The 27,326-nt window shown below is 40.7% G+C and overlaps 1 protein-coding gene across 1 annotated transcript in view; it reads left to right on the top strand.

Moving 5' to 3' along the window:
• The window catches only part of LOC148803180 (uncharacterized), a 44,856-nt gene extending 18,404 nt beyond the window's left edge, over positions 1–26,452 (top strand). The window contains exons 11-16 of the mRNA XM_088894341.1: positions 4,480–4,683; positions 5,139–5,420; positions 5,541–5,687; positions 5,844–5,935; positions 6,116–6,208; positions 26,207–26,452. Of these exons, the coding sequence (XP_088750467.1) occupies positions 4,480–4,683; positions 5,139–5,420; positions 5,541–5,687; positions 5,844–5,935; positions 6,116–6,208; positions 26,207–26,452 (1,064 nt within the window). The remainder of the gene's footprint in view (positions 1–4,479; positions 4,684–5,138; positions 5,421–5,540; positions 5,688–5,843; positions 5,936–6,115; positions 6,209–26,206) is intronic.
• The last annotated feature ends 874 nt before the right edge of the window (positions 26,453–27,326 follow it).

Here is a 27,326-nt window from a genome sequence, read left to right as displayed (position 1 = left end):
CCTTTCTTGGATTCTAGGTAGGCAGGACAATTCCTTTTCCAATGGCCGGTCTTCTTGCAGAAGTGACAGGGATCCAATGCTTTGTCTTTCTTCTGCTTCATGCCCTTAGTGGCTTTCTTCTGAGGCTTCTTTGCCTTCCTCTTTCTATTGCTTGTCTTGCCAGTTTCAACAAGCATGCCTACAGGCTCAACTTTTCTAATCAGTTCTTCAGCTCTTTGCAACATATTGCTGAGCTCTTGCAAGCTGACATTCAGCTTGTTCATGTTATAGTTCATTATGAACGGATTAAAAGAAGGAGGCAAAGAATTAAGGATAGCATCTATCTGGGTTGCAAGGTCTAGCCCGGATCCAAGAGCCTCCAGTTCGTTGATGTATACCATCATCCGAACACAATGGTCGTGAACTTGTTGACCCTTGGACATTTGAGCGGTCATGAACTGTTTCAAGACCTTTTGTCGAGTACAACGATTCTGCTCTTCATACATTGTCCTGAGACTGTCCAATATGTCTTTGGCAAGTTCAATATGATTGAACTGCCTTTGTATCAGGTTGTCCAAGGAGGCAATGATGTAACACCGGGCAAGGGAGTTTTTCTCCTCCCATTCTTGATAGTCTCTCCTTCGAGCCTCAGAACCCTTATCACCCAGATGCTTCGGGGTAGGATTCTTTGCCACTTTGTCTAGCTTTTCAGAAACTAGGACCAGCATAAGGTTCTTGTACCAGTCAGCATAGTTTGGGCCCTTCAACTTGTTGTCATCAAGCAGTTTTGCAAATGATCCGTTTGCCATTTTCTGATAAAAGAGCAAACATCAATCCACAACCTAATTTGATTCATGTTCATTTCATAGATATGGATTTTAATCCACGTTCGATTTCCATTTATTCGTCTCTGAGATTTCCTTCCTTTCTCAGTGACGAAGACTACAGGTTGTCTTTGGAAATGTGGGAAATCACATAGGGTGCATGGAGCCAACTGTTTCAGCTGCATAATCCCACCACCTTTCTGTGAAGGATTATATCCACTCATCACATGAGCTTTCCCTTTGGCCTTTGTCAAACAAGATTCAGAGCCGTTTTTAGGTAAATCTTTCTGTCCAGTGAGTGCTTACCTATCATGTTCGTGAACGCCAAGGTACCGTGAGAGAGTTCCCATTTTCTGGTGAAGCCCCTCCCACATCGTTATATGACGCCCCTATCATCTTATGAAACATTCAGACAAGCCCAACAGCAAATGGATAGCCCATTTTCTGGTGCGTTTCCTCATTACTGAAGGACCCATCTTCATGCTAATGATGGAAGGCCTTTATTGAGTTCATCATATGAATCTCCCTATCACATGCACTCATATTAGCCAGAGGGAACAGTTAATTATGCCCTAGTTCTTATTTTAGGTCAAACCAAAGTGGCTCCCACTGACTTTCATAAAGCTAGATTTCGATGGGCCTAAATCGGCTAGGGTTCCGCACGTAACCTCTCGATGAGGTGTGGGGCCCACCACTAAGGGAGGTCATTCAATGACCAAAAGGGACACCATGGCAATGATGTGCATTCAATAACCAAAAGGGACACCATCACATGCAGGGATAAATTGATCCAATCAATTAATCATCTGTAAGACCCATTTGAAGCCCATTTTAAATCCATAATATTAACCATTAATATTATCTAGGTACATGGGCCGAATGGTTCTGCCCATATAGCTTTAAATGTTAAGTGGGCTTTTAGCAGTTTTAACCTTTCTAAACTAGGCCTTTACAGGTTGGGCCAAATTAACCATTTAATTAAACATCAATCCTTAGGCCCATTAGTGGGAAAAATAGGGCTGACTTTCAGCCTTGATTAAACCCTAGATTCGGTCCAAACAATTTGAACCAATCTTGGTTCGAATGGGTGTAGGGTTTGATCTTTAATTAAATCTTTAATTCAAGAAAATAATCTTAAATTAAATACTGATAAAATAAAATCAAGAATCAATCAATCAGGGCTGTTCGCACAATCAACCCTGCAAAACAGAGGTTAGATCACAGTTTGCAGTTTCACAAACTGCAAATCGTAGATTACAGTTCTCCCATCTGTGAAATCTCCTTCTCTGCGAAATCTCCTTTTCTCTGCCGCCATCTTCGATCCAAAATAAAATAAATAGAAATCCTATTTCTATTAATAATTACATCAGATCGAATACCTAATACATTGTGTCTAAAAATAAAAAAAAAATTTATTTACAGACCAAATGTAATGAATAAATCAAGAAACTGCAAATCTTGCAGGTTCCCTGCGCAAACCAAGAATTCAATCTCCTCTTGTACAAACAGCCCATAAATCAAGAAAATCATAAAGAACAGTTCTAAATAATAATCAGATTTAAGTAAAATTAATTTTAGATTATTTGCCCAATAATTTTGGGAACAGATTTCCCCAAACACATATCTGCGCAAATCAGGTAGAACACCTTCTGCCCATTTGCGCAGGTTCAGATCTGAAACAAAATGGTTCAAGATATGAACCATGGCTTTGATACCACTGAAAGGATGAGAGATCCATTGTATGGGCGCCCGAAGATTGCGGAATTAGGGGGCGAATTTCAAAAATTTTTCTCTCCCCTCAACTGGGAATCGCATTCCCTATTTAGAAAATAATATTTTCAAGGATCATTCTTGAACCTTAAACTGAACCAGATCTGAACCAAAAGAAGTAGGGGAGGATTATACCTGATACAGAGAAATAATATCCCCCAACGAAGGTGTTCACGCCCAAGGAAGGATCCAAAGACTGCTCCCACTGAAGATAGCGCAGTGCAGGATGGAGCAGAATCAGCAGTGTTCTTCTCCAAAAACTCTGTCCTTCGCAAGAAACAACAGGATGACACGTGTGCATAGATTCCTATCAATTATTTCTCAAAGAACTGATGTCAAGATCGAATCTTGACTTCTCCCACAGCTGGAGATCGAACTGACAAACAGGGCGGCAAGAACAGGGAGGCGGAAAGAGAGTATTCGTAGGGTGCAGAATTCTTTCTTCTTGTGATTTCAGCACAGAAGAAAAAACTGATTGGATGTCTCCTAAAGGCTGCCGCCCCCTCCTTCTTTTGTTAATCTAAAGGATCAGCTCCTAATCCCATTAGGAGCTGCTTATCCAAATCATATTTGGATCAGCCTTCTCTTCAGGTGATAAGGATAAACCCTTATCTTATCCGCAGATTAGATTAGCTTTCTCCTAATCTCGTTAGGAGGTTTCTAGATGTCTATCACATTCAGATCTGGACTCTATGAGTGGATAGGGTCAAGACTCTATCCTATCTGCTAATCTATCTCAGAATTCACCCCATTATTAACTAATAAAATAGCCCAGTTCGAAATGGGCTTTAGGCTCATTTAAGCTTATGTGCTCTCTTAACCTTCCTAACTGCTGCCCCGTTGGGCTTCCTTGTATGGTGTGGGACCCAAGCATTGATCTACACATCAGCTACATGGGTTCGGCCCAGCCTTTGTTACAAGGCATGGCCGAATACACCGTTAAAGACAGTGCACCCCTGAAACCCATCAAATGGGCTCTATGGGCCCAACACTTACCCTAAGTGGTCCCTGGGCCAAGCCACCTTGTAACACCCAGGGACTGTGGGCAGATGCAAGATTAGCCCATCAGGTATTATCCTCAATGGTCTTACACTTAACCTCTTAGCCCATAATGATCATACACTGCCTGACAAGAGAGGACCTCTCCCTCGGCTGCAAGGAACAGTGTTGCACTCTCTACTTATATGGATCCCAGGAATTAAAACCTTCTTGCAAACATTTTAGAAACCATAGTATATATACTTTTATATCTCATATAAAATATATTTTGCAAAAACAAATCTTAATGATTGAAATCGGCTGCCGGCAGTCTTGGTTTCCATCAGTGAGAGTGCATCCCCAATCATTACCTTCGTCCGACAAAGGGGCTGATCCTGTCACTATGATCACCCACTCAGATGAATTCTCAAACAGTCCCAACATACCTAGGTTTTGACCCCCGCTAAGGATCTCACTGATTGGTATATCAAAGACAGCCCAATCCGACACCTAGTGCAGTATCATAATCGAGTCTAGGGGCCGGGTGTAACTTTCCAGTTTTGCTCATCAATCTCCAAGGTCCAGGGCAATACTGAAAATCTGGTCCAGTTCAAAGATTCAATTAATCTTACACTGTATGTGCCTAGGGTCTCACCCTGGTAGCTGAGACAGGCCACCCTAACCGACTTGGTGGCACCACAGTGTCAGCCTTGTCAGGATAGATCTCCCCAGACCGACCCACTGGCTGTGAACATTCTAAACTAACACGAGTCTCATTAAGTGTCAAGTTTAAGGGTATTACACGGAAACATACCAAGGGAACATGAATCAAATATGCACTTTTATTCATTTACAATAAACTCATAAAGTACATCATTCTAATTGAAGCTAAGGGCATACAAAACTGTCTAACATTCTGATCATGCAGCTTTGAAATACTTATTGGCAAAAAAGGAGTCAAAGCCAATGCTGATAAGGTGGATACTTTTGCTCCCAGAGTTCGATTTAGAAATCAAGGATCGAAGGAGGGCTGAAAATTCGGTGGCGGACCATCTAAGCAGGTTAGTAAAAGATGAAGACTCCTCACCCATCTCTGAGCTTTTTCCTGATGAGCAACTGTTCCAAATAAAAGGTATGGTCCCTTGGTATGCTGATATCGTGAATTACTTAGTTACTGGAATTTTGCCTAGTTATCTTAGCAAGTTGATGAAGGATAAAATCAGGTGTGAGGCAAAATATTATCTTTGGGACAAACCTTATTTGTGGAAATTTTGCTCTGATCAAGTGATTAGGAGATGCGTCCCTGAAAGTGAAATTTTTGTCATAATTATGCTTGTGGTGGTAATTTTGGGCCAAAAAGAACTGCTAGGAAGATTTTAGATAGTGGGTTGTATTGGGAAACTTTATTTAAAGATGCATACTTGTTTTGTAAAAATTGTGAAAGATGCCAACGAACAAGTGCATTGTCTCGCAGAAATGAGATGCCCCAAACCCCCATTCTTATTTGCAAAATTTTTGATGTTTGGGGTATTGATTTTATGGGACCCTTTCCTTCCTCTTGTGGTTTTGTTTACATACTTCTGGCAGTTGATTATGTCTCAAAATGGGTGGAAGCAAAAGCCACCAAAACTAATGATTCTAATTGTGTTCTAGGTTTTATCAAATCTAACATTTTTAGTAGGTTTGGTATTCCTCGGGCCATCATAAGTGATCAAGGGACTCATTTCTGCAATAGAGCCGTTGAAGCCTTGCAGAAAAAGTATGGGGTGCATCACCAAGTCAGCACTGCCTATCACCCTCAAACAAATGGACAAGCTGAGGTTTCCAATCGAGAAGTCAAGTCCATTTTAGGGAAGACTGTGAATCCAGGTAGAAAGGATTGGAGCTTATGTCTAGATGACGCACTTTGGGCATACCGAACCACATACAAAACACCAATAGAGATGTCTCCTTATAGGATAGTTTTTGGCAAATCTTTTCATTTACTAGTTGAAATCGACCATAAGGCATATTGGGCAATCAAACGTTGCAATATGGACATAGAAGAAGCTGGCAAGGCAAGAAAGCTCCAATTACAAGGATTGGAGGAGTTGCGGTTAGAAGCATATGAGAATTCGAGAGTCTACAAAGAGAAGAGTAAGTTGTTCTATGATAATTTGCTTTTAAGGAAACAATTTATGGTTGGTCAAAAGGTGTTATTATATAATTCTCGACTCCAACTCATGCCAGGTAAGTTGCGTTCTAGGTGGATGGGTCCATTTGTTGTTACTAATGTGTTTCCTTATGGTGCAGTGGAGATCAAAAGTCTCGATACAAATAAGGTTTTCAAAGTGAATGGGCATAGATTAAAGTTGTTCCATGAGGATGCAATTGTCTCCTACTTGGTAGACATTTTGTTGGATTTTCCTCATTATTCATCAAAATAAGAAAACAAAGAAGGTCGTCGATCATAACGATGCTAAACAATTGCGCTTGTGGGAGGCAACCCATTGAGTTCAATTATTTTTGTTCAGTTATTTTTATTGTTTTTTTTTACATTTTAGGAATATGATCATGTTTAGCAGCTGATTTCACATTTGAAGGATCTCAACAAGGCATTCAGGGAAGTTCTCTTAAATCTTCCTATCTTACGCATAGTCATATACATTGAGGACAATGTATACCTTAAGTGTGGGGGGATTAAGGGAATTTGATAAATTCTAGGTTAACTCTAGCATGCTTCGACCATCACTTTTTAACCTTGCTTTTTGAGGTTTCTACCCCCTAGAAACTTATCTTTGAATAATTTCAAACTATCATAAATTATATGCTTAAGTTGAATAGACAAGACAGGATGCAAGCATGACTAACTGAACTTTTTGACTACGTAAGGCACCTCATTATTTTGGAATAAGCAAGATTTAATACAAATGTAACCCTTATGAGCATTTTTTTTCGCCTAAAGGTCTGTCAAAAGCCTATCAAACATGGTTTGATTATTCTAGAACTTGCTTTGTAGTCATGTTGAGACCACGTCAATGAGTTCATGGATCGGAATGGAAATGGTGATGTCTACTATGTGCAAAAAAAAAATAATAATAATAATATAATAAAATTTGTGACAAATGTGAGATGGAGCATAAAATGCACTCACATTTAGAAGTGAAAGACAAATGTGAGATGGAGCATAAAATGCACTCACATTTAGAAGCGAAAGAAAAGGGTGAGATGGAGCATAAAATGCACTCACCCCTAGCACTCCATTTCAATTTTTGATGCATTGAACTCATGCTAAGTGGAGGAGATGTGATACATAAGCATGTTTATGGTAAAAATATACCTTGTTTTGACATGAGAGACTACTGACACCTCAAAACTAGAGAGAGGATGTTTGAATCTAGCTGCATTTGATTATTAAAACAATGAGTGCCTATTTTAGTCCAATAATGTTTAGACGGTGGAAGGCTTGTTTCCTTTACTGTTGATTTAACGTGGAATCATGAGGAATGGTGATTTGAGGTTAATCCTTGACAAGTTAAAGGGGAGAAAGAAATGAAAAATGGGAAGACTATTAAGTCTGGATTGAAGCATGGGAAAGGACAGCATCATGTTGAGAGAGAATTTAAAAATCAGTAGGTTTGTTTTGTTTTTCCTTGAGTTTTGTCTTGCCCGAGGATGGGCAAGGTTTAAGTGTGGGGGGATTTGATATGAATAAAAATTATCATATTTTTATCCCCAATTACTCATTCTTTTACAGAAAATTAGTACTTAATTGGACTCATTAATCTTGTATTTCGATTCAGGGCAAGCAAGAAGGCAACTGGAGGAAAACAAGGCTAATCGGATGATTTTGTACAGTTTCGGCACCATTCAGTAATCGGGGCATAACTCTCAACTCCGGACTCCGATTGGGATGATTCAAGATGCACTGGAAATATAAGGGAGAACTCCACAATTATCATATTTTGGGTTTTGACAGATTCGGTCTAAATCGAGGTCAAAATTGGGCCCAAAGTCAGAGAAAATTCGTAGTAAAGCCCAGTTCACAGCTGAAGCCCAATTCGCAAAAATGCCTTGTAGCGGCCCAATTTATTAAAGAGCCCAACTCGAATTCAAGAATAAAGAGTCCCATCAGATTTAAATTTCAAATGTAATCATAGAAGGATAAGAAGATTGAGATTAGATCACTAGATAAGAGATAGGACAGGATTAGTTCAAAACCAATTAGGACTTTCTAATTTTTGAGGATAATCTCCTAAAGGGAGTTGGAAAACAGCCCTCTCCCTAAAGCTATATAAAGGAGGGGGGGGGGAGGGTGGACTAGCTTCAGCACTCAACCAATTCAGAAAATCAGTTCATCCATCTGGGAAGCAGAGCAAGAAGGAGTCGACAACCATGAGCGACTAAGCTTTTCTTTTCTGATTCAAGGGGGATTTTTGATTCAATTGTGTCATCATGAGGTTCTGTGTTTAATTTAAATTCTTGCTTTTAATTCAAGTATTCATTGATTCTTCTGCAAGTTCTTATGGATGTTAATGTTAATTAGTCTGACAAATTAATTAATGTTGATCTTCCTACTGCTATCCATGGTTTGATGATCCGTAATTATCACGAATAGTGGTACAAGTAGCAATTAGGTTATTATCTTTTTGGGTCAATTGTTCATGACAGCCTTTGACCAATGTATTGGCAAGTTTTAACCTAAGGGGAATAAACAGAACAAGATTCGATAATTGTAGCTATCTCAATTATTGCTATTTTGGTTTAACTGTTTTCACAATGGTTATTGCTATCCTTAATTGATATGGAACGATATCGTACCCAGTCGGTTAATGATAAGTGTTGATCGAATGCTGGGTTTGGTCAACTAATTCAGGAAAACACGAGGTTTATTATGGCTATCCTAATAAATCCTAAGATTAAATACTTGAATTGCAAGACTGCTGAAGTTTACCTATGATCGATGACCAATTGACTCAATCCGAACCCTTGGTAAGACTAAAGTTTCCTTGTTAATTGTTATTTTAGGAATTTAATCATTTGAATTTCCCACTCATTGCGCATTCGACTGAGAAATTTCTAGCTCCCTATGCGATTCGACCTGGTACCACTGTTACTACAAATTTATTGTAATGTGGGAGTAGCATTAATTTTGAGGGCTTCGACAACCCATTAGTGGTAAACCAGGTTCCAACCAAATCCGTTCCTAAGACTCCCTATTAGCTCTGGACCGGTAAGAAATCAAGTGTAAGGCACTTAAAGATTTGGGGTTGTCCGGCACATGTTAAAAGAACAAGTGATGACAAATTGGAATCCAAGATCAGTCATTGCCTATTTGTAGGTACCCCAAAAGCTCTGTAGGATATCTATTCTATGACCCAAGAGAGCAAAAAGTGTTTTGTAGTCGAAATTCCTACATCTTGGAAGAAGATTACATTCTGGACAATTATCATCAAAAAATTATTCTTGATGAGGAGAGCCCTGAAGTAGTGGGAGATGTCCCACAGGCTCTAGACAACACCCAATTGAGAAGATCTACCCGAGTTTCTAGGCCTCCAGTTCGTTATAGCTATGGTCAAAAAAGTTACTTGATGAAAGCCACAACCAGGGAGGAAGATCCCCTGACTTATACGGAAGCTATGTTGGGCATATATTCCTTGAAGTGGGTAAATGCCATGAGAGCCGAGATGGACTTGATGGAAACCAATAAGGTCTGGATTCTTGTAGACCTACCCCGTGGGGTGAAAGCAATTAGATGCAAATGGATCTACAAGAGGAAAAAGGGCCCTGATGGGAAGGTTGAGACCTATAAATCTTGACTTGTAGCGAAGGGGTACACTCAAAAAGAGAGAATCGATTATGAGGAGACCTTTTCACCAGTGGCATGCTTGAATCCATACGGATCTTGCTAGCTGTAACAGCACACTGTGACTACGAGATTTGGCAAATGGATGTCAAAACCGTGTCCCTGAATGGAGATTTTACTAAAGATATCTATATGCAGCAACCACAAGGTTTCATTACTACGGCTCAGGAACACATGGTGTGTAAATTTAACTGATCCATCTATGGACTTAAGCAATCTTCAAGAAGTTGGCACATCCGATTTGGCTCTACTGTCAAACAGTTTAACTTTGAGTAGAATCCAAATGAGCCCTATGTTTGTTAGACAGTTATGCCCTTATTGTAAATGAATAAAGTGCATAATTGATCCAAGTTATTTTGGTGTATTTCTATGCAATACCCTTAAACTGGACACTTATGAGACTCGTGTTAGTTTAGAATCGTCACAGCCATTGGATAGATCCGGGGAGATTTATCCTACCAAGGCTGACATTGATATGCCGCCAAGTGGGTTAGGGTGGCTTGTCTCAGCTGTCAAGGTGAGACCTGAGGTACATGTAGTTGGGTTTTCTTGAAACCCTAAATCGGACCAAATTCCAATATTGCCCTGGACCTTGGAGACAGATGGGAAAAACTTCAATGTTACACCTGACCCCTAGACTCGATTATGGTATTACACTAGGTGTCGGATTGGGCTATCTTTCATATTCCAATCAGTGAGATCCTTGACCGTGTCAAAACCTAGGTATGTTGGGGTAGACCGAGAATTCACCTAAGTGGGTGATCATAGTGACAAGATCATTCCCTTTATGAGACAAAGTGAATGATTGGGGAATGAACTCTCTCCGATGGAACCTAAACTGCTGGAGTTGATTTCAAATTGTTGAGATATGTTTTGCAAAATATATTTATATAAAGATATACATATATATTATAGTTTCACAAAATGTTTACAAAAGGTTTTAATTCACAGGATCCATGTGAGTAAAGAGTGAAACATTGTACCTTGCAACCGAGGGAGAGGTCCTCTCTTGTCGGGCAATGCTTGATCATTATGGGTTGAGAGGTTAAGTGTAAGACCATTGAGGGTTACACTAGATGGACTGCTAATCTTGCATCTACCCACAGTCCTTGGGCCTTCATAAGATGGCTGGACCCAAGGACCATTTAGTGTAAATGTTGGGCCCATTAAGAGCACATACTGATGGACTCAGGGGTTCACTGTGTTCTACAATGAATTCGGCCAGGCCTTGTAACAAAGGCTGGGCTGAATCCATGTGACTGATGTGTAGATCAATGCTAGGGTCCCACGCCATACAAAGAGAGCCAAACTAGCCAGCATTTAAAGGGTAAAGTGAGCAGTGCGACTTAATGGGCCTAAGGCCCATTTCGAATTGGGCTTAAGTGGTTTAACTAAATGGGCGAATTTGGGTTTATAATCTTATTAGGATTAGTAGTTGGATAAGTTAAGTCTTATCCACTTTAGAGTCCAGATGCAAATATCGGATTTAGATCAAGAAACTCATTCCTAATTGAATTAGGAAGCTGATCTAGGGAAGATTATAAATAAGGGGGCGAATTCTACAGAAAGATCACTTCTTTTCTGCAATCTTGTTGTCCCTTTGCTCTTGCCGCCCTACCTATTTTGATCTCCACCTCTTGGAGTGATGAAGAACTATTCTTGATATTGTTTCTTGGTGAAGAAACAATCTGTAGTCGTGCTCACACAACCTTGCACGATTCTTGCTGAAGAACCCTTCTTGTTGATCCTGACTCAACATTCGTTGTGTCATCTTCAGTGGAGGCGAATTTGGTAACCTCTTTGGGCATAAACACCTACATTGGGAGAATCTTTTTGTGTGGATTCCATATCAGGTATTCCTCTCCCTAATCTTGGTTTCAGATTTGGTCCGGTTTGTTTCAAGAATGAACATTGAAAATGTAGTTTTCTAAATTAGGGAATAGGATTCCCGGAAGGGAGAAAGAAAATTTTTGAAATTTCGCCCAACCTCCCCCAACCTCCCTGCAAGGTTTAGCCATCCATATGATGGATCTCCCTTCCCTTCAGTGTTTATAGGAAATCAGTGGGAGATAAGGTTATGTTCTTGGTTCTGTATGTAGACGACATTCTACTCATTGGGAATGATGTAGGAATATTGACTACGATAAAGGTATGACTTTTGCAGCAATTCTCCATGAAAGATCTTGGAGAGGCCTCCTACATCTTGGGGCTTCGACTCTATAGAGATAGATCAAAAAGGATATTAGGATTATCCCAGTCTACTTACATTGATAGGATTGTTGAAAGATACAACTTGGAGATCTCCAAGAAGGGATTTGTCCCTTTCAGACGCGGAGTCACTCTCTCCAAGGGTATGTCTCCCAAGACTCCTAAGGAGATTGAGGGCATGAAGTTCCATATGCCTCAGCCATAGGGAGCATCATATATGCCATGTTGTGCACTCAACTAGACATAGCTTAGGCCATGATTGTGTTAAGTAGATACCAATCAAACCCAGGACAGGAGCACTGGATAGCTGTAAAGAACATACTCAAATACCTTCAAACAACAAAAGAGATTTATCTGGTATTTGATGGTAGTTCACTATACATCCTAGGGTATATTGATGCTGACTTCCAGTCAAACCTATATGATAGAAAGTCTATATCTGGTTTCATCTTTACGATGGGGTCCTGTACAGTTAGCTAGAAAAGCAACAAACAAGGGTCCACAATAGATTCCACAACCGAGGCCGAGTATATTGCCGCAAGTGAAGCTGCCAAGGAAGCAGTATGGATGAAGAAGTTCACTCATGAATTAGGAGTAATTCCATCCTATACATCACCCATTCTGTTGTTGTGTGACAACACTGAAAGAATGGTAGGATCCATCTAATGGACGCCATAAAGGTTGCGGAATGGGTGGGCGAATTTCAAAAATTTCCTACCTTCTCCCAACTGGGAATCATAATCCCTAAATTTAGAATACAATATTCAAGGATCTACTTGAACCCTAATCAAACCAGATCTGTACCAAAAGATAAATGGGAGGATTATACCTGATCCGGAGAAACAGTATCTCCCAAAGTTGGTGTTCACGCCCAAAGAATGCTCCAAGATCTGTCCCTACTGAAGATGACACAGCTGTGGATGGAACAGAACCAGCAGGGTGCGTCCTACACACTGGATCCTTCACAAGAATCCCCTGGATGTACTAAACACTGAATTCTTTTAGTCTTTCTTGCAAGACTGATGTCAAGAACCTGGTTTCTTGACTTTCTTTTCTGCAAAGATCGAATCTTGCAATATTGCAGATGGCGGCGGCAGGAGGAGATCTCCCGAAACGAAAAAGGCTGAATTGTTTTTCTTTTCTGGAGAGTATGAGATCTAATCTCAAATCGCAGGAACCCTTCTTGCAATCTTGCTTGGTTCGAAATCTGATATTTCTTCCTCTTAGTTGGTTCGAAATCTCCTCCTTTCTTCTTGATTAAGAAATCTCCTCCTTAGGAGTTATCCCAATCCAAATCAGTATTTGGATAGGGGATGATCTGAATCCCTTTCCCAGATAGAGTTAGCTTACTCCTGATCTTATCAGGAGGTTACCAGATTCAAATCTGAATTGAATTTGGTCTCTAAGAGTGGATAGAGCTAAGAGCCCAATCCTTTTACTAACTTCAATCTAAAATTTGCCCCCTGGATGGGTGATCATATCAGCCCACCTCGAAATGGGCTTTTGGCCCATTAAGTGTTCAATGTTTAATTAGCTTCCAAGGTCCAGGGCAAGACTGGAAATCTGGTCTGGTTCAAGGATTCAAGTAATCCCATACTATATGTGCCTCGGGTCTTACCCTGATGGCTGAGACAGGCCATCCCAACACTTGGTGGCACACCAGCATCAGCCTTGGCAGGATAAATCTCCCCAGACTTATCCAACGGCTGTGAACATTTAAAACTAACATGAGTCTCTACAAATGTCCAGTTTTAGGGTTTTACACAGAATTAAACCAAACAACATGAATCAAACATGCACTTTATTTATTTCCACTAAATAACAAAAGTACATCAAATTAGATTGAAGCTAAGGGCATACATAAACTGTCTAACAAACACTAGAGCTATTGCTCAACAAAGGAGTCAAGAGCCTACTCGAAGTCAAAGCACATTGAGAAGAAGTACGATATACTACGGGAGAATGTTGGTAGAGGGGACGTCCAGATTCAAAAGGTAGCATCGGCGGAAAATGTAGTAGACCCATTAACAAAGCCACTGACATAGAAAGTGTTTGAGAAACATGTGGACAGTAAGGCACTCCGGCTTGTACCCGATTGGACCTAAGTGCAAGTGGGAGCTGTTAGATAATACCCTTAGCTCCAATCAGATTGATGTATGTTAGACATTTAATGTAAATGAATAAAAGTACATAATTGATTCATGTTATACTTGGCGTGTTTATATGTAACTACCCTTAAACTGGACACTTATGAGACTTGTGTTAGTTTAGAATGCTCACAGCCATTGGATAGACTTGGAGAGGTTTATCCTACCAAGGCTAACACTAATGTGCTACCAAGTTGATTGAGGTAGCTTGTCTCAACTACCAGGGTTAGACCTGAAACACATGAAGTGTGTGTTTGCTTGAAACACTGAACCCAAACCATTTTCCAATTATGCCCTGGACCTTGGAGACTGGTGGCCAAAACTACAAAGTTACACCTAACCCCTAGGCTCGATTATTGTATTGCACTGGGTGTCGGATTAGGCTGTCTTTAATATGCCAATCAGTGAGATCCTTCGAGCATCAAAACCTAGGTATGATGGGGCAGTTTGAGAATTCACTCGAGTGGGTGATCATAGTGACAGGATCTGTCCCTTTATCAGACAAAGTGAATGATTGGGGACTGCACTCTCTGTGATGGAAACCAAAACTGTCGGTAGTCAATTTCAATTGTGTTTGAGATTTGTTTTGCAAAAATATATTTATATGAATATATATATACATATATATATTATGTTTTATGGAAAAGGTTTGCTAAAGGTTTTAATTCACGGGATCCATCTGAGCAGAGAGTGCAACACTGTACCTTGCAGTCGAGGGAGAGATCCTCTCTTGTTGGACAGTGTTTGATCATTAAGGGTTGAGAGGTTAAGTGTAAGACCATTTAGGGCTTCTTTACCTGATGGTATGATCTCACTTAAAGCCATTGTCCCTGGGCCTTCATAAGATGGATGGACTCAAGGACCATTTAGTGTAAATGCTGGGCCCATTAAGTGCCCATACTAATGGACTCAGGGGTTCACTGTATTTAGCAGTGAATCCAGTCAGGCTTTGTCATCATAGAAGCTAGGCTGAACCCATATGACTTTTGTGAAGATCAATGTTAGGGTCTCACACCATAAAAAAAGAGCCAAGTTAGCCAGAAATTAATAAGGGATGTGAGTTACCTCCTTAATGGGCCTAAAGCCCAAAGATTAATTGAATTAATTAGTCTGGGCAAATTTGGATAGAGATATGGGTTTGGATCAACATATAAGGATAAGAAGATAAATCTTATCCACTAAAAGAGTCTAGATCTAAATAAAGATTTGGATCAGGAAGCTCCTAATTGGATTAGGAGTGCAACTTTTTAAGCTATATAAATAGAAGAGGGCGAACTGCTCCAGGTTTACACACTGCTCCCAGTTCTCCCTCTCTCCTTTTTCTCTTTCCACCCTAACCCTAATTTGACCTCCATTGTTGAACTGATAGAGATCAGTTCTGATTTTGATTTTTGCAAGAAAAATCAGATCTAATTTCATGCTCAACTCCCTTGCTTAATCCAAGATGTTGGATTGCAGTTCTTGTTGAAGGACTGTATTGTTGAACCTACTTCATCTCAAGCTGCGCCATCTTCAGTGGAAATGGGTTTTGGTACCCTCTTTGGGCATGAATGGGCGTGATCACCTACTTTGGGAGCTACACGTGTGGGATCCGTATCAGGTATTGCTCTCACTTTCTTTTGGTTTTAGATCCGGTTTAGTTTGGATAAAAAATGATCATTGAAAGATGTAGTTTTTCTAAAACTAGGAATACGATTCCCAGAGGGGAGAAAAGAAATTTTTGAAATTTCTCCTAGCCACCCTGCATGGTTCGGCCATCCATATGATGGATCTCCCTTCCCTTCAGCAAGATAAAACTTTATCTGGGATCTGAATATTTAGGAGTTTGCAACTTAGGTTCTCCTAGAATAGATTAATCACCTCATTTATCTTCCAACAGTTTCCTTCATATAGTTAATGAGTGATGCCACCTTAAAATTTCTGTTCCTAGCACCCTCCTATAAATAGTCAATGGGGTTAAAACATTTGAGGATCCAGGAGTCCTCAAAAGTTGAGATGCTCCACCCATTGCCTATCGTCCACAAGGCACCCATTATAAGCTCCTTTCTGCATGACAAAATGCTATTCCAAGTAGTAAGGCTAGAATGACTTAGCTTTAAAGACCAAAAGGATGTTTTATTTATCATGTACTTCTCTTTCAAAACTTGTGTCCAAAGTTCTTCCTCAGCCTTAAGAAATCTCCAACTAAATCTTATGACTTAGGCTTTATTTTTTTGTAAGGATTGTGAATACCTAGTCCACCATTAGCTTTGGGGCGTTGCATTAGGTCCGAACTCCAAATATGGAAAGACCTTTTGTCTTCTTTGAAACCCCATCCCACCAAAAATCCTTCTCTAATTTTTGAATTTTATGTCAAGAAGACTTAGAGAATAACTGAGAGGCTATATGGATGCAGGGGATAGCCACAACTATGCTTTTTAGGAGAACAGTTCTTAAAATTAACCTATTGTCCCAACCATCTACCAAAAGTATCAAGAACTTCTTTGAGTTTTTCAACTTTCCAAGTGCTTCTTTTACCCACTAGAAGGCTACAATTAGCAAACATCAAGTGGTTAAGCTTGTACACATGAAAATTAAACTTCAAGCCCTATGGAATGTTCTTATGCAAATTGAATTGCAACATTTAGGACAAGACATCCATTGATAAAATAATAGGTATGGTGATAAAGGGCATCCTTGTTTGAGACCTCTATTTGGAAGAAATGGAGCTGATTGGAAACCATTAATGAGGACTCAAAGAGTGACTGAAGAGATGCAATGCTTAACTAGCTTACAAAAATTAATTGAGAAACCTCTGAGTTTTAACATGTGATTAGGAGTGGCAATTTTTCACCCAACCCGTTGAACCCACCTAACCCACCTGTTAGACAGTTTTGTATGCCCTTAGCTTCAATCAGAATGATGTACTTTATGAGTTTATTGTAAATGAAAAAAAGTGCATATTTGATTCATGTTCTCTTGGTATGTTTCTGTGTAATACCCTTAAACTGGACACTTAATGAGACTCGTGTTAGTTAAGAATGTTCACAGCCAGTGGGTCGGTCTGGGGAGACCTTTCCTGACAAGGCTGACACTGTGGTGCCACCAAGTCGGTTAGGGTGGCTTGTCTCAGCTGCCAGGGTGAGACCCTAAGCACACACAGTGTAGGATTAATTGAATCTATGAACTGGACCAGATTTTCAGTATTGCCCTGGACCTTGGAGATTGATGGGCAAAACTGGAAAGTTACACACGACCCCTAGACTCGATTATGATACTGCACTAGGTGTCGGATTAGGCTATCTTTGATGTACCAATCAGTGAGATACTTAGCGGGGGTCAAAACCTGGGTATGTTGGGACAGTCCGAGAATTCATCTGAGTGGCTGATCATAGTGACAGGATCAACCCCTTTGTCGGACAAAGGTAATGATCAGGGATGCACTCTCACTGATGGAAACCAAGACTGCCCGCAGTCGATTTCAACCGTTGAGATTTGTTTTGCAATGTATATTTTATATGAGATATAAAAGTATATATATATATTATGGTTTCTCAAATGTTTGCAAAAGGGTTTTAATTCCCGGGATCCATATAAGTGGAGAGTGCAACACCGTTCCTTGCAGCCGAGGGAGAGGTCCTCTCTTGTCGGGCAGTGTGTGATCATTATGGGCTGAGAGGTTGAATGTAAGACCATTGAGGATAATACCTGATTGGCTAATCTTGCATCTGCCCACAGTCCCTGGGTGTTACAAGGTGGCTTGGCCCAGGGACCACTTTGGGTAAGTGTTGGGCCCAAAGAGCCCATTCGATGGGTTTTAGGGGGTGCACTGTCTTTAACAGTGTATTCAGCCAAGCCTTGTAACAAAGGCTGGGCTGAACCCATGTGGCTGATGTGTAGATGAATGCTTGGGTCCCATGCCATACAAGGAAGCCCAACTGGGCAGCAGTTAGGAAGGTTAAGTGAGCACATAAGCTTAATGGGCCTAAAGCCCATTTCGAATTAGGCTATTCATTTAGTTAATTAAAGGGGCGAATTCTGAGATGGATTAGCAGATAGGATGGGGTCTTGACCCTATCCACTCAGAGAGTCCAGATCTGAATGTGATTCAGATTTGGAAACCTCCTAATGAGATTATGAGAAAGCTAATCTAATCTGCAGATAAGATAAGGGTTTATCCCTATCACCTAAAGAGAAGTATTATCCAAATATGATTTGGATAAGCTGCTCCTAATTGGATTAGGAGCTGATCTTTTAGGTTAAGAAAAAGAAGGAGGCGGCAGCTTAAGAGACAGATCATCAGATTTTCTTTAGTGGTGAAATCAAGAAGAGAGAATTCTGCACCCTGCAAATACTCTCTTGCCACCTCGCTGTTCTTGCCGCCCTGTTTGCTAGTTCGATCTCTAGTTGTGGGAGAAGTCAAGATTGGATCTTGACATCAATTCTTTAAGAAAGGATTGAAAGGAAGTTGTGCTCATGTACCATCCTGCTGATTCTTGCGAAGGACAGAGTTCTTGGAGAAGAAGACTGCTGATTCTGCTCCATCCTATACTGCACCAGCTTCAGTGGGAGCAGTTTTTGGATCCTTCCTTGGGCGTGAACACCTTTGTTGGGAGATACTACTTCTCCGTATCAGGTACAATTCTCTCCTACTCCTTTTGGTTCAGATCTGATTCAGTTTAAGGTTCAAGAATGATCCTTGAAAATATGATTTTCTAAATAGGGAATGTGATTCCCAGTTGAAGGGAGAGAAAAATTTTTGAAATTCGCCCCTTATTCCGCAATCTTTGGGCATCCATGGGATGGATCTCCCATCCCTTCAGTGGTATCAGAGCCAGGTTCAAATCTTGAACCAGTTTGTTTCAGATCTGAACCGATGCAAATTGGCAGAAGGTGTTCTACCCCATTTGCGCAGATATGGGTTTTGGGAAATTTGTTCCCAAACTTAATGGGCGAATAATCTGAAATTAATTTTACATAAATCTGATTATTATTTAGAATTGTTCTTTATGATTTTCTTGATTTATGGGCTGTTCGTACAAGAGGAGATCGAATTCTTGATTTGCGCAGGGAACCTGCGATTCTGCAGTTCTTGAATTATTTTTGTTCTGTAAATAATTTTTTTTTTTTATTTTCTAGACTCAATGTATAGGTATTCGATCTGATGTAATTATTAATAGAAATAGGATTTCTATTTATTTCATTTTGGATCGAAGATGGCAGCGCAGAAAAGGAGATTTCGCAGAGAAGGAGATTTCGCAGATGGGAGAATCGCTATCTGCGTTTTGCAGTTTGTGAAACTGCATTCTGTGATCTAACCTCTGTTTTGCAGGATGGATTGTGCGAAAAGCCCTGATTGACTGATTCTTGTTTTTCTTTTATCAGTATTTAATTTCAGATTATTTTCTTGAATTAAAGATCAAACCCTAGACCCATTCGAACCAAGATTGGTTCAAATAGTTTGAACCAAATCTAGGGTTTAATCAAGGCTGAAAGTCAGCCCTAATTTTCCCACTAATGGGCCTAAGGATTGGTGTTTAATTAAATGGTTAATTTGGCCCAACCTGTAAAGGCCCAGCTTTAAAAGGTTAAAACTGCTAAATGGGCCGAACCATTCGGCCCATATACCTAGATAATATTAATGGTTAATATTATGGATTTAAAATGGGCTTCAAATGGGCCTTACAGATGATTAATTGATTGGATCAATTTATCCCTGCATGTGATGTATGGATGTGTGATGTGCTACGTACATGGGCCATAAATACTTGGCCCATTATCAATCGACAGTGGCTCTTGCGCACACCATGGCTGGATGCACATCATTGTCATGGTGTCCCTTTTTGGTCATTGGATGACCTGCCTCAGTGGTGGGCCCCACACCTCATCAAGAGGTTATGTGCGGAACCCTAGCCGATTTAGGCCCACCGAAATCTAACTTTATGAAAGTCAGTGGGAGCAACTTTGGTTTGACCTAAAATAAGAACTAAGGCATAATTAATTGTTCCCTCCAGCTAATATGAGTGCATGTGATAGGGAGATTCATATGATGAACTCTCTAAAGGCCTTCCATCATTAGCATGAGGACGGGTCCTTCAGTAATGAGGAAATGCACCAGAAAATGGGCTATCCATTTGCTGTTGGGCTTGTCTAAGTGTTTCATAAGATGATAGGGGCGTTATAGACCGATGTGGGAGAGGCTTCACTAGAAAATGGGAACTCTCTCACGGTACCTTGGCGTTCACGAATATGATGGGTAAGCACTCACTGGACAGAAAGGTTTACCTGAAAATGGCTCTGAACCTTGTCTGGCAGAGGCCAAAGGGAAAACTCATATGATGAGTGGATATGATCCTTCACAGAAAGGTGGTGGGGTTATGCAGCTGAAACAATTGGCTCCATGCACCCTATGTGATTTCTCACATTTCCAGAGACAACCCGTAGTCTCTGTCACTGAGAAAGGAGGGAAATCTCAGAGATGAATAAATGGAAATGGAAGGTAGATTAAAATCCATATCTATGAAATGAACATGAATCAAATTAGGTTGTGGACTGATGTTTGCTCTTTTATCAGAAAATGGCAAACAGATCATTTGCAAAACTGCTTGATTACAATAAGTTGAAGGGCCCAAACTATGCTGACTGGTACAGGAACCTTATGCTGGTCCTAGCTTCTGAAAAGCTAGACAAAGTGGTAAAGAATCCTACCCTGGAGCGTCCGGGTGATAGGGCTTCTGAGGCTCGAAGGAGAGACTATCAAGAATGGGAGGAGATAAACTCCCTTGCCCGGTGTTACATCATTGCCTCCTTAGACAACCCGATACAGAGGCAGTTCAATCAGATCGAACTTGCCAAAGACATAATGGACAGTCTCAGGATGATGTATGAAGAGCAGAATCGTTCTACTCGACAAAAGGTCTTGAAACAGTTCATGACCGCACAAATGTCCAAGGGTCAACAGGTTCATGACCATTGTCTTCAGATGATGGGTTACATCAACGAACTGGAGGTTCTTGGATCCGGGCTGGACCTTGCAACTCAGATAGATGCTATCCATAATTCTTTGCCTCCTTCCTTTAATCCGTTCATCATGAACTATAACATGAACAAGCTGAATGCCAGCTTGCAAGAGCTCAGCAATATGTTGCAAAGAGCTGAAGAACTGATTAGAAAGGGTGAGCCTGTAGCCATTCTTGTTGAAGCTGGCAAGACAGGCAAGAGAAAGAGGAAGGCAAAGAAGCCTTAGAAGAAAACCACTAAGAGCAAGAAGCAGAAGAAAGACAAAGCATCGGATGCCTGTCACTTCTGCAAGAAGACCGGCCACTGGAAAAGGAATTGTCCTGCCTACCTGGAATCCAAGGAAGGTAACTTCAAAACTTGTGTTATAGAAACCAATTTGTTGGTAGCTTCTGCGTGCTGGTGTATTGACTCTGGGGCTTCAACTCATGCGTGTAACTCACTGCAGGGGTTCAAGGTAAGCAGAAAGCTGAGTGAAGGAGAAGTCATACTCTACTTGGGGACTACTACAACTGTTGCAGCCGCGGCCATAGGAACCGTTGAGTTATTTTTTAGAGAAGGAATAATTGTACTGAAAGATTGTCTTTATGTACAAAATTTAAAGAGAAATTTGATTTCTGTCTCAAAACTGTGTGCAGATGGTTATTCTGTCTTCTTTAGTAATACGATTACTATTAAAAGAAACAATAGAATCATCGCATATGGGGAACTGGAGAACGGTCTCTAAGTTCTACATCCTTCTCTAGAAACTAACATAACCGAAACTACGTCGACTGAAAACCCCAAGAAGAGAGCCCGTGATATAGTTAATCCCACGTGTCTGTGGCATTTCTGACTTGGCCACATCGGTGTTGACCGAATCACAAGATTGGTAAAGGATGGTCCTTTGGATTTTCTAACTGTAGAAGATCTTCCCACTTGTGAGCCTTGCCTACAAGGCAAGATGATGAAACGGCCATTTAACGGTAAGCCTGAAAGATGTACAGGCACCCTTAGCTTCAATTAGAATGATGTACTTTATGAGTTTATTGTAAATGACTAAACGTGCATTTTTTATTCATGTTTCCTTGGTACGTTTCTGTGTAATACCCTTAAACTGGACACTTAATGGGACTCGTGTTAGTTTAGAATGTTCACAGCTAGTGGGTCAGTCTGGGGAGACCTATCCTGACAAGGCTAACACTGTGGTGCCACCAAGTTGGTTGGGGTGGCCTGTCTCACCTGCCAGGGTGAGACCCTAAGCACACATAGTGTAGGATTAATTGAATCTATGAATTGGACCAGATTTTCAGTATTGCCCCGGACCTTGGAGATTGATGGACAAAACTAGAAAGTTACACCCGACCCCTAGACTCGATTATGATACTGCACTAGGTGTTGGATTAGGCTGTCTTTGATGTACCAATCCGTGAGATCCTTAGCGGGGGTCAAAACATGGGTATGTTGGGATAGTCCGAGAATTCATCTGAGTGGGTGATCATAGTGACAGGATCAGCCCCTTTGTCGGACAAAGGTAATGATCAGGGATGCACTCTCACTGATGGAAACCAAGACTGTCGGCAGCCGATTTCAACCGTTGAGATTTGTTTTGCAAAGTATATTTTATATGAGATATAAAAGTATATATATATTATGGTTTTTCAAATGTTTGCAAAAGGGTTTTAATTCCCGGGTTCCATATAAGTGGAGAGTGCAACACTGTTCCTTGCAGCCGAGGGAGAGGTCCTCTCTTGTCGGGCAGTGTGGGATCATTATGGGCTGAGAGGTTGAGTGTAAGACCATTGAGGATAATACCGGATGGGCTAATCTTGCATCTGCCCACAGTCCCTAGGTGTTACAAGGTGGCTTGGCCCAGGGACCACTTAGGGTAAGTGTTGGGCCCATAGAGCCCATTCCATGGGTTTCAGGGGGTGCACTTTCTTTAATAGTGTATTCGGCCAGGTCTTGTTACAAAGGCTGGGCTGAACCCATGTGGCTGATGTGTAGATCAATGCTTGGGTCCCACGCCATACAAGGAAGCCCAACTGGGCAGCAGTTAGGAAGGTTAAGTGAGCACATAAGTTTAATGGGCATAAAGCCCATTTCGAACTGGGCTATTCATTTAGTTAATCAAAGGGGCGAATTCTGAGATGGATTAGTAGATAGGATGGGGTCTTGACCCTATCCACTGAGAGAGTCCAGATCTGAATGTGATTCAGATTTGGAAACCTCCTAATGAGATTAGGAGAAAGCTCAATTAATATGCAGATAAGATAAGGGTTTATCCCTATCACCTAAAGAGAAGTCTTATCCAAATATGATTTGGATAAGCTGCTGCTAATTGGATTAGGAGCTGATCTTTTAGGTTAACAAAAATAAGGGGGCGGCAGCCTAAGAGACAGATCATCAGATTTTCTTTAGTGGTGAAATCAAGAAGAGAGAATTCTACACCCTGCGAATACTCTCTTGCCGCCTCCCTGTTCTTGCCGCCCTGTTTGCTAGTTTGATCTCCAGTTGTGGGAGAAGTCAAGATTGGATCTTGACATCAATTCTTTAAGAAAGGATGAAAGGAAGTTGTGCTCACGTACCATCCTGTTGATTCTTGCGAAGGACAGAGTTCTTGGAGAAGAACACTGTTGATTCTGCTCCATCCTGTACTGCGCCATCTTCAGTGGGAGCAGTTTTTGGATCCTTCCTTGGGCGTGAACACCTTCATTGCCGCCTTGTTTGCTAGTTCGATCTCCAGTTGTGGGAGAAGTCAAGATTGGATCTTGACATCAATTCTTTAAGAAAGGATTGAAAGGAAGTTGTGCTCACGTACCATCCTGTTGATTCTTGCGAAGGATAGAGTTCTTGGAGAAGAACACTGCTGATTCTTCTCCACCCTGTACTGCGCCATCTTCAGTGGGAGCAGTTTTTGGATCCTTCCTTGGGCGTGAACACCTTCGTTGGGAGATACTACTTCTCCGTATCAGGTACAATTCTCTCCTACTCCTTTTGGTTCAGATCTGATTCAGTTTAATGTTCAAGAATGATGCTTGAAAATATGATTTTCTAAATAGGGAATGCGATTCCTAGTTAGAAGGGAGAGAAAAATTTTTGAAATTCGCCCCTTATTCTGCAATCTTTGGTCGTCCATGGGATGGATCTCTCATCCCTTCACCACCTAGTATCTAACTCACCCAACCCACCCATTTACTTGGTGGGTTGTGTGATCAACCCATACCCCAACCCGCCCATTTAAATGGGTTGGGTTGTGGATAACCATTGGGTTAACCATTACAGACATAAGTATTAATTCCTTAGCCTTTTTTTTGATTTTTCTTCATTTGAATTTAATAATTTATAATTAATGCATTAATTTTCTATTAATTATTTGACTAAATTTAGTTTTGTCTTGAATCAACACACTTCACCAAACATAAATCCAAATCAATTTGACCCGAGTCCAGACCATTTCAACGTGCCTAACCCGTTCCAGCATATAATGATCTTGGTTGACTCGAATTCGAAATAGACCTCGGGCGGGATGGTTCAGTATCGCTTGCTTTACCTGGTTTGGGTTGTCTGGTCCAACCAGTTTCCCCACATCCTAACCCGACCCGATTCGAGACGAATCGGTTCACCCGAATCCGAAGCAGTTCCATGTAGGATGGTTCAATGTCTGTTTTCTTTGCCCGGTTTGGACCGTTTGCTCTGACCAATATTCATACAACCCGACCCGAATCCGGGAGCTGATTTACTCCCATTGACCCACTTTGGGTTAATCGGTTTGGTCCCAAACCCGTGCACAATCCTAATATGGGCCAGACCAAGTCAATCAGCCATTGACTGGACCGGTCCAGTCTGACTAGACTGATCCAGATCTTAACGGTCCAACTGGTTTGAACCTACGTGGTTCTATCAAACCCGAAATCCGAACATAGTCAAATGGCTTTGTCACTTGTGTAAAAATAACATGCATGTAATGTGATTTGAACCTTCACCACCTGTGTAAATAGTAATTACTATTACCACAAAGCTATGACCAACTTATTTGTAGTCCATAAGTATAAGATTAATGGGTTTGGGTGGGTTGGACTGGGTTAAAGCAGGTTTGGGTTGAACCCATCCCATTTAATTCTATATAACTGGGTCAGTAATGGGTTGGCGGGTTAGATGGGTTTGGGTTGAAGCTCAACCCAAACTAAACCCTACCCAACCCGCCCAATTGCCACTACTCCACATGATGATGAAATCCCATTATAAATGATCAAAAGCTTTTGAAAGTTGTATCTTAATAAAAAAAATATCATACCTGTCCTTCTTTCTTTTCATGGAATGGATGATCTCAGCTGCAATAAATTTATTATCCTAAATTTGTCAACCCAGTACAAATGCATTTTGAAGAGGAGTAATGAGTTAGGGAAGTATGGATTTGAGTCTTCTTGAGATAGCTTTTGCAATCACTTTATATGGAACATTGCTGCAACCTATAGGCCTTATCAAGGATAATGGTGACATGTCACCATATAATCGCACGATCCATACATGGGATCCATACCATATAATCACTTTATATGGAACATTGCTGCAACCTACTTAATCTTGAACTGTTCTCTGCTCTCTTATCTTGATATTTGCTCTCTTATCTTGATAAGTTCTATATCTCTCCCTAGACAGACTCCTATTGTAAATCAGACTAATCTCCTAACTTGAGTATTGTACACAAACTCTAATAGTTATGTTGTATTCAAACTTAATCTAGTTATCTATAAATAGAACAAGGTTCGATGACCCCATTCATTCGAACCATTCTCAAAATCATGCCTCTTTATTTCAAATTTGGTATCAGAGCCAAATTCATCGTGTCATTGATCAACAGTTTGACCGGAGGAGATATTAATAGTCTTGGATCATTGGCTTCAGCAGTAACTCTAGGGGCACCAACATTGATTCCAAACATCACACATTATTTGTCCATCAGCTGAACAACGACAATTATCTTCTTTCGCATGCACAACTTCTATCAATCCTCAGAGCCCATAAACTCATGGGAATAGTAGAAGGAAAAGCTCCTACTCCTCTTGAAGAGATCGATGACCTAGAGGATCCATCAATGAAGAATTTTAACCCAACTTTTGATCATTAGTACCAATTGGAAGCTGGATAGTTTCATCTCTCACAGAAGGAGTTCTTGTGCAAGTAATAGGAATGTCTTCATCAACCAAAGTATGGGGTGTGTTTAAAAATTCATTTGCTTCACACTCCAGATCCAAATTCTTCAACTAAGGAGACAACTTCAAAGTCTCCTCTTGAAGAGATCGATGACCTAGAGGATCCATCAATGAAGAATTTTAACCCAACTTTTGATCATTAGTACCAATTGGAAGCTGGATAGTTTCATCTCTCACAGAAGGAGTTCTTGTGCAAGTAATAGGAATGTCTTCATCAACCAAAGTATGGGGTGTGTTTAAAAATTCATTTGCTTCACACTCCAGATCCAAATTCTTCAACTAAGGAGACAACTTCAAAGTCTCAAGAAAGGCACTCTTTCTATTTCTGAATATATTCAAAAAGGCAAAGGTATTGTCGATAATCTTTCAGTCGTTGTTGAACCTGTTTCAAAACAGGATCTTGTGCTATTTATTTTGGGTGGACTTGGACTTGAGTATGAATCGATTATTACTGCTATTACTATTCAATCTGATCTTGATAAACTAAGAATTTCTGATATTGTTGGTTAATTACATAACCATAAATCTTGGCTCCAAGAGAACCAATCTGTTAAGGCCAATGATAATGCTTCTGCCAATCTTGCCTCCTTTGGCAATAAGAATCACTCTCAGAAGCCATGCAACAAATCCCATCATGGCCAAGGCAGAGGCAGTCGTGGTGGTTACATTGATGGCTCAGGATGTGGTAGAGGGTGCAACACCATTGTTTGTCATCTATATAACCTTCATGGTCATGAAGTTTGGAATTGTCGTCGCCGATTTGATATTTCTTATCTTGGTGGTGATCATCAATCTACCCTGAACCAGCAACTTTTCACACCGACAACTCATCTTAGTTTGGTCCAACTTGATATCTGGACTCAAGAGCGATACACCACATCACATCTACCCTGATGATTGAGTTTCTGTTTGTCAAGGTCAGCTTACCTTACAAGGCCATCCTCCGTTGATTGTCCTGACATGCTCTCAAACTGGAGGTATTTGCATAACACCTTCCATGAAGTTCCCTATGGAACATGGCATCAGGGTGGTCTGAGGTAAGTAGTAGACAGTGGGACAATGTTATGTAGCAGCACTAAAAGGAAAGAATGAATAAGCCCTTCCGATAAAAAGGCTCGACCTCAGGGATGAACTTGCTAGTTGAGATCAACCAATGAAAAACCTCATCACTATCACTTTGGATGAGGTTAAGCCCAAAATAACCATACAAGTCAGGTTTCTCCTCCCTCACAACACCCTTTCTGAACTAGTAAGCTTCTTCAAAGCCAATGCCAATGCTTTTCTTGGTCTGCCATTAATATGCCAAGAATTGACCCTTCGATTATTACTTACAGGCTGAGCATGGATACGATCTGTAAGCAGGTTCGACCAAAGAATAAGAACT

Source organism: Nelumbo nucifera, chromosome 1 (genome assembly GCF_055504915.1).
Source record: "Nelumbo nucifera cultivar China Antique chromosome 1, China Antique-T2T, whole genome shotgun sequence".
In the NCBI taxonomy this organism is placed as follows: Eukaryota; Viridiplantae; Streptophyta; class Magnoliopsida; order Proteales; family Nelumbonaceae; genus Nelumbo; species Nelumbo nucifera.
This window is presented reverse-complemented; position numbering and strand designations above follow the sequence as displayed.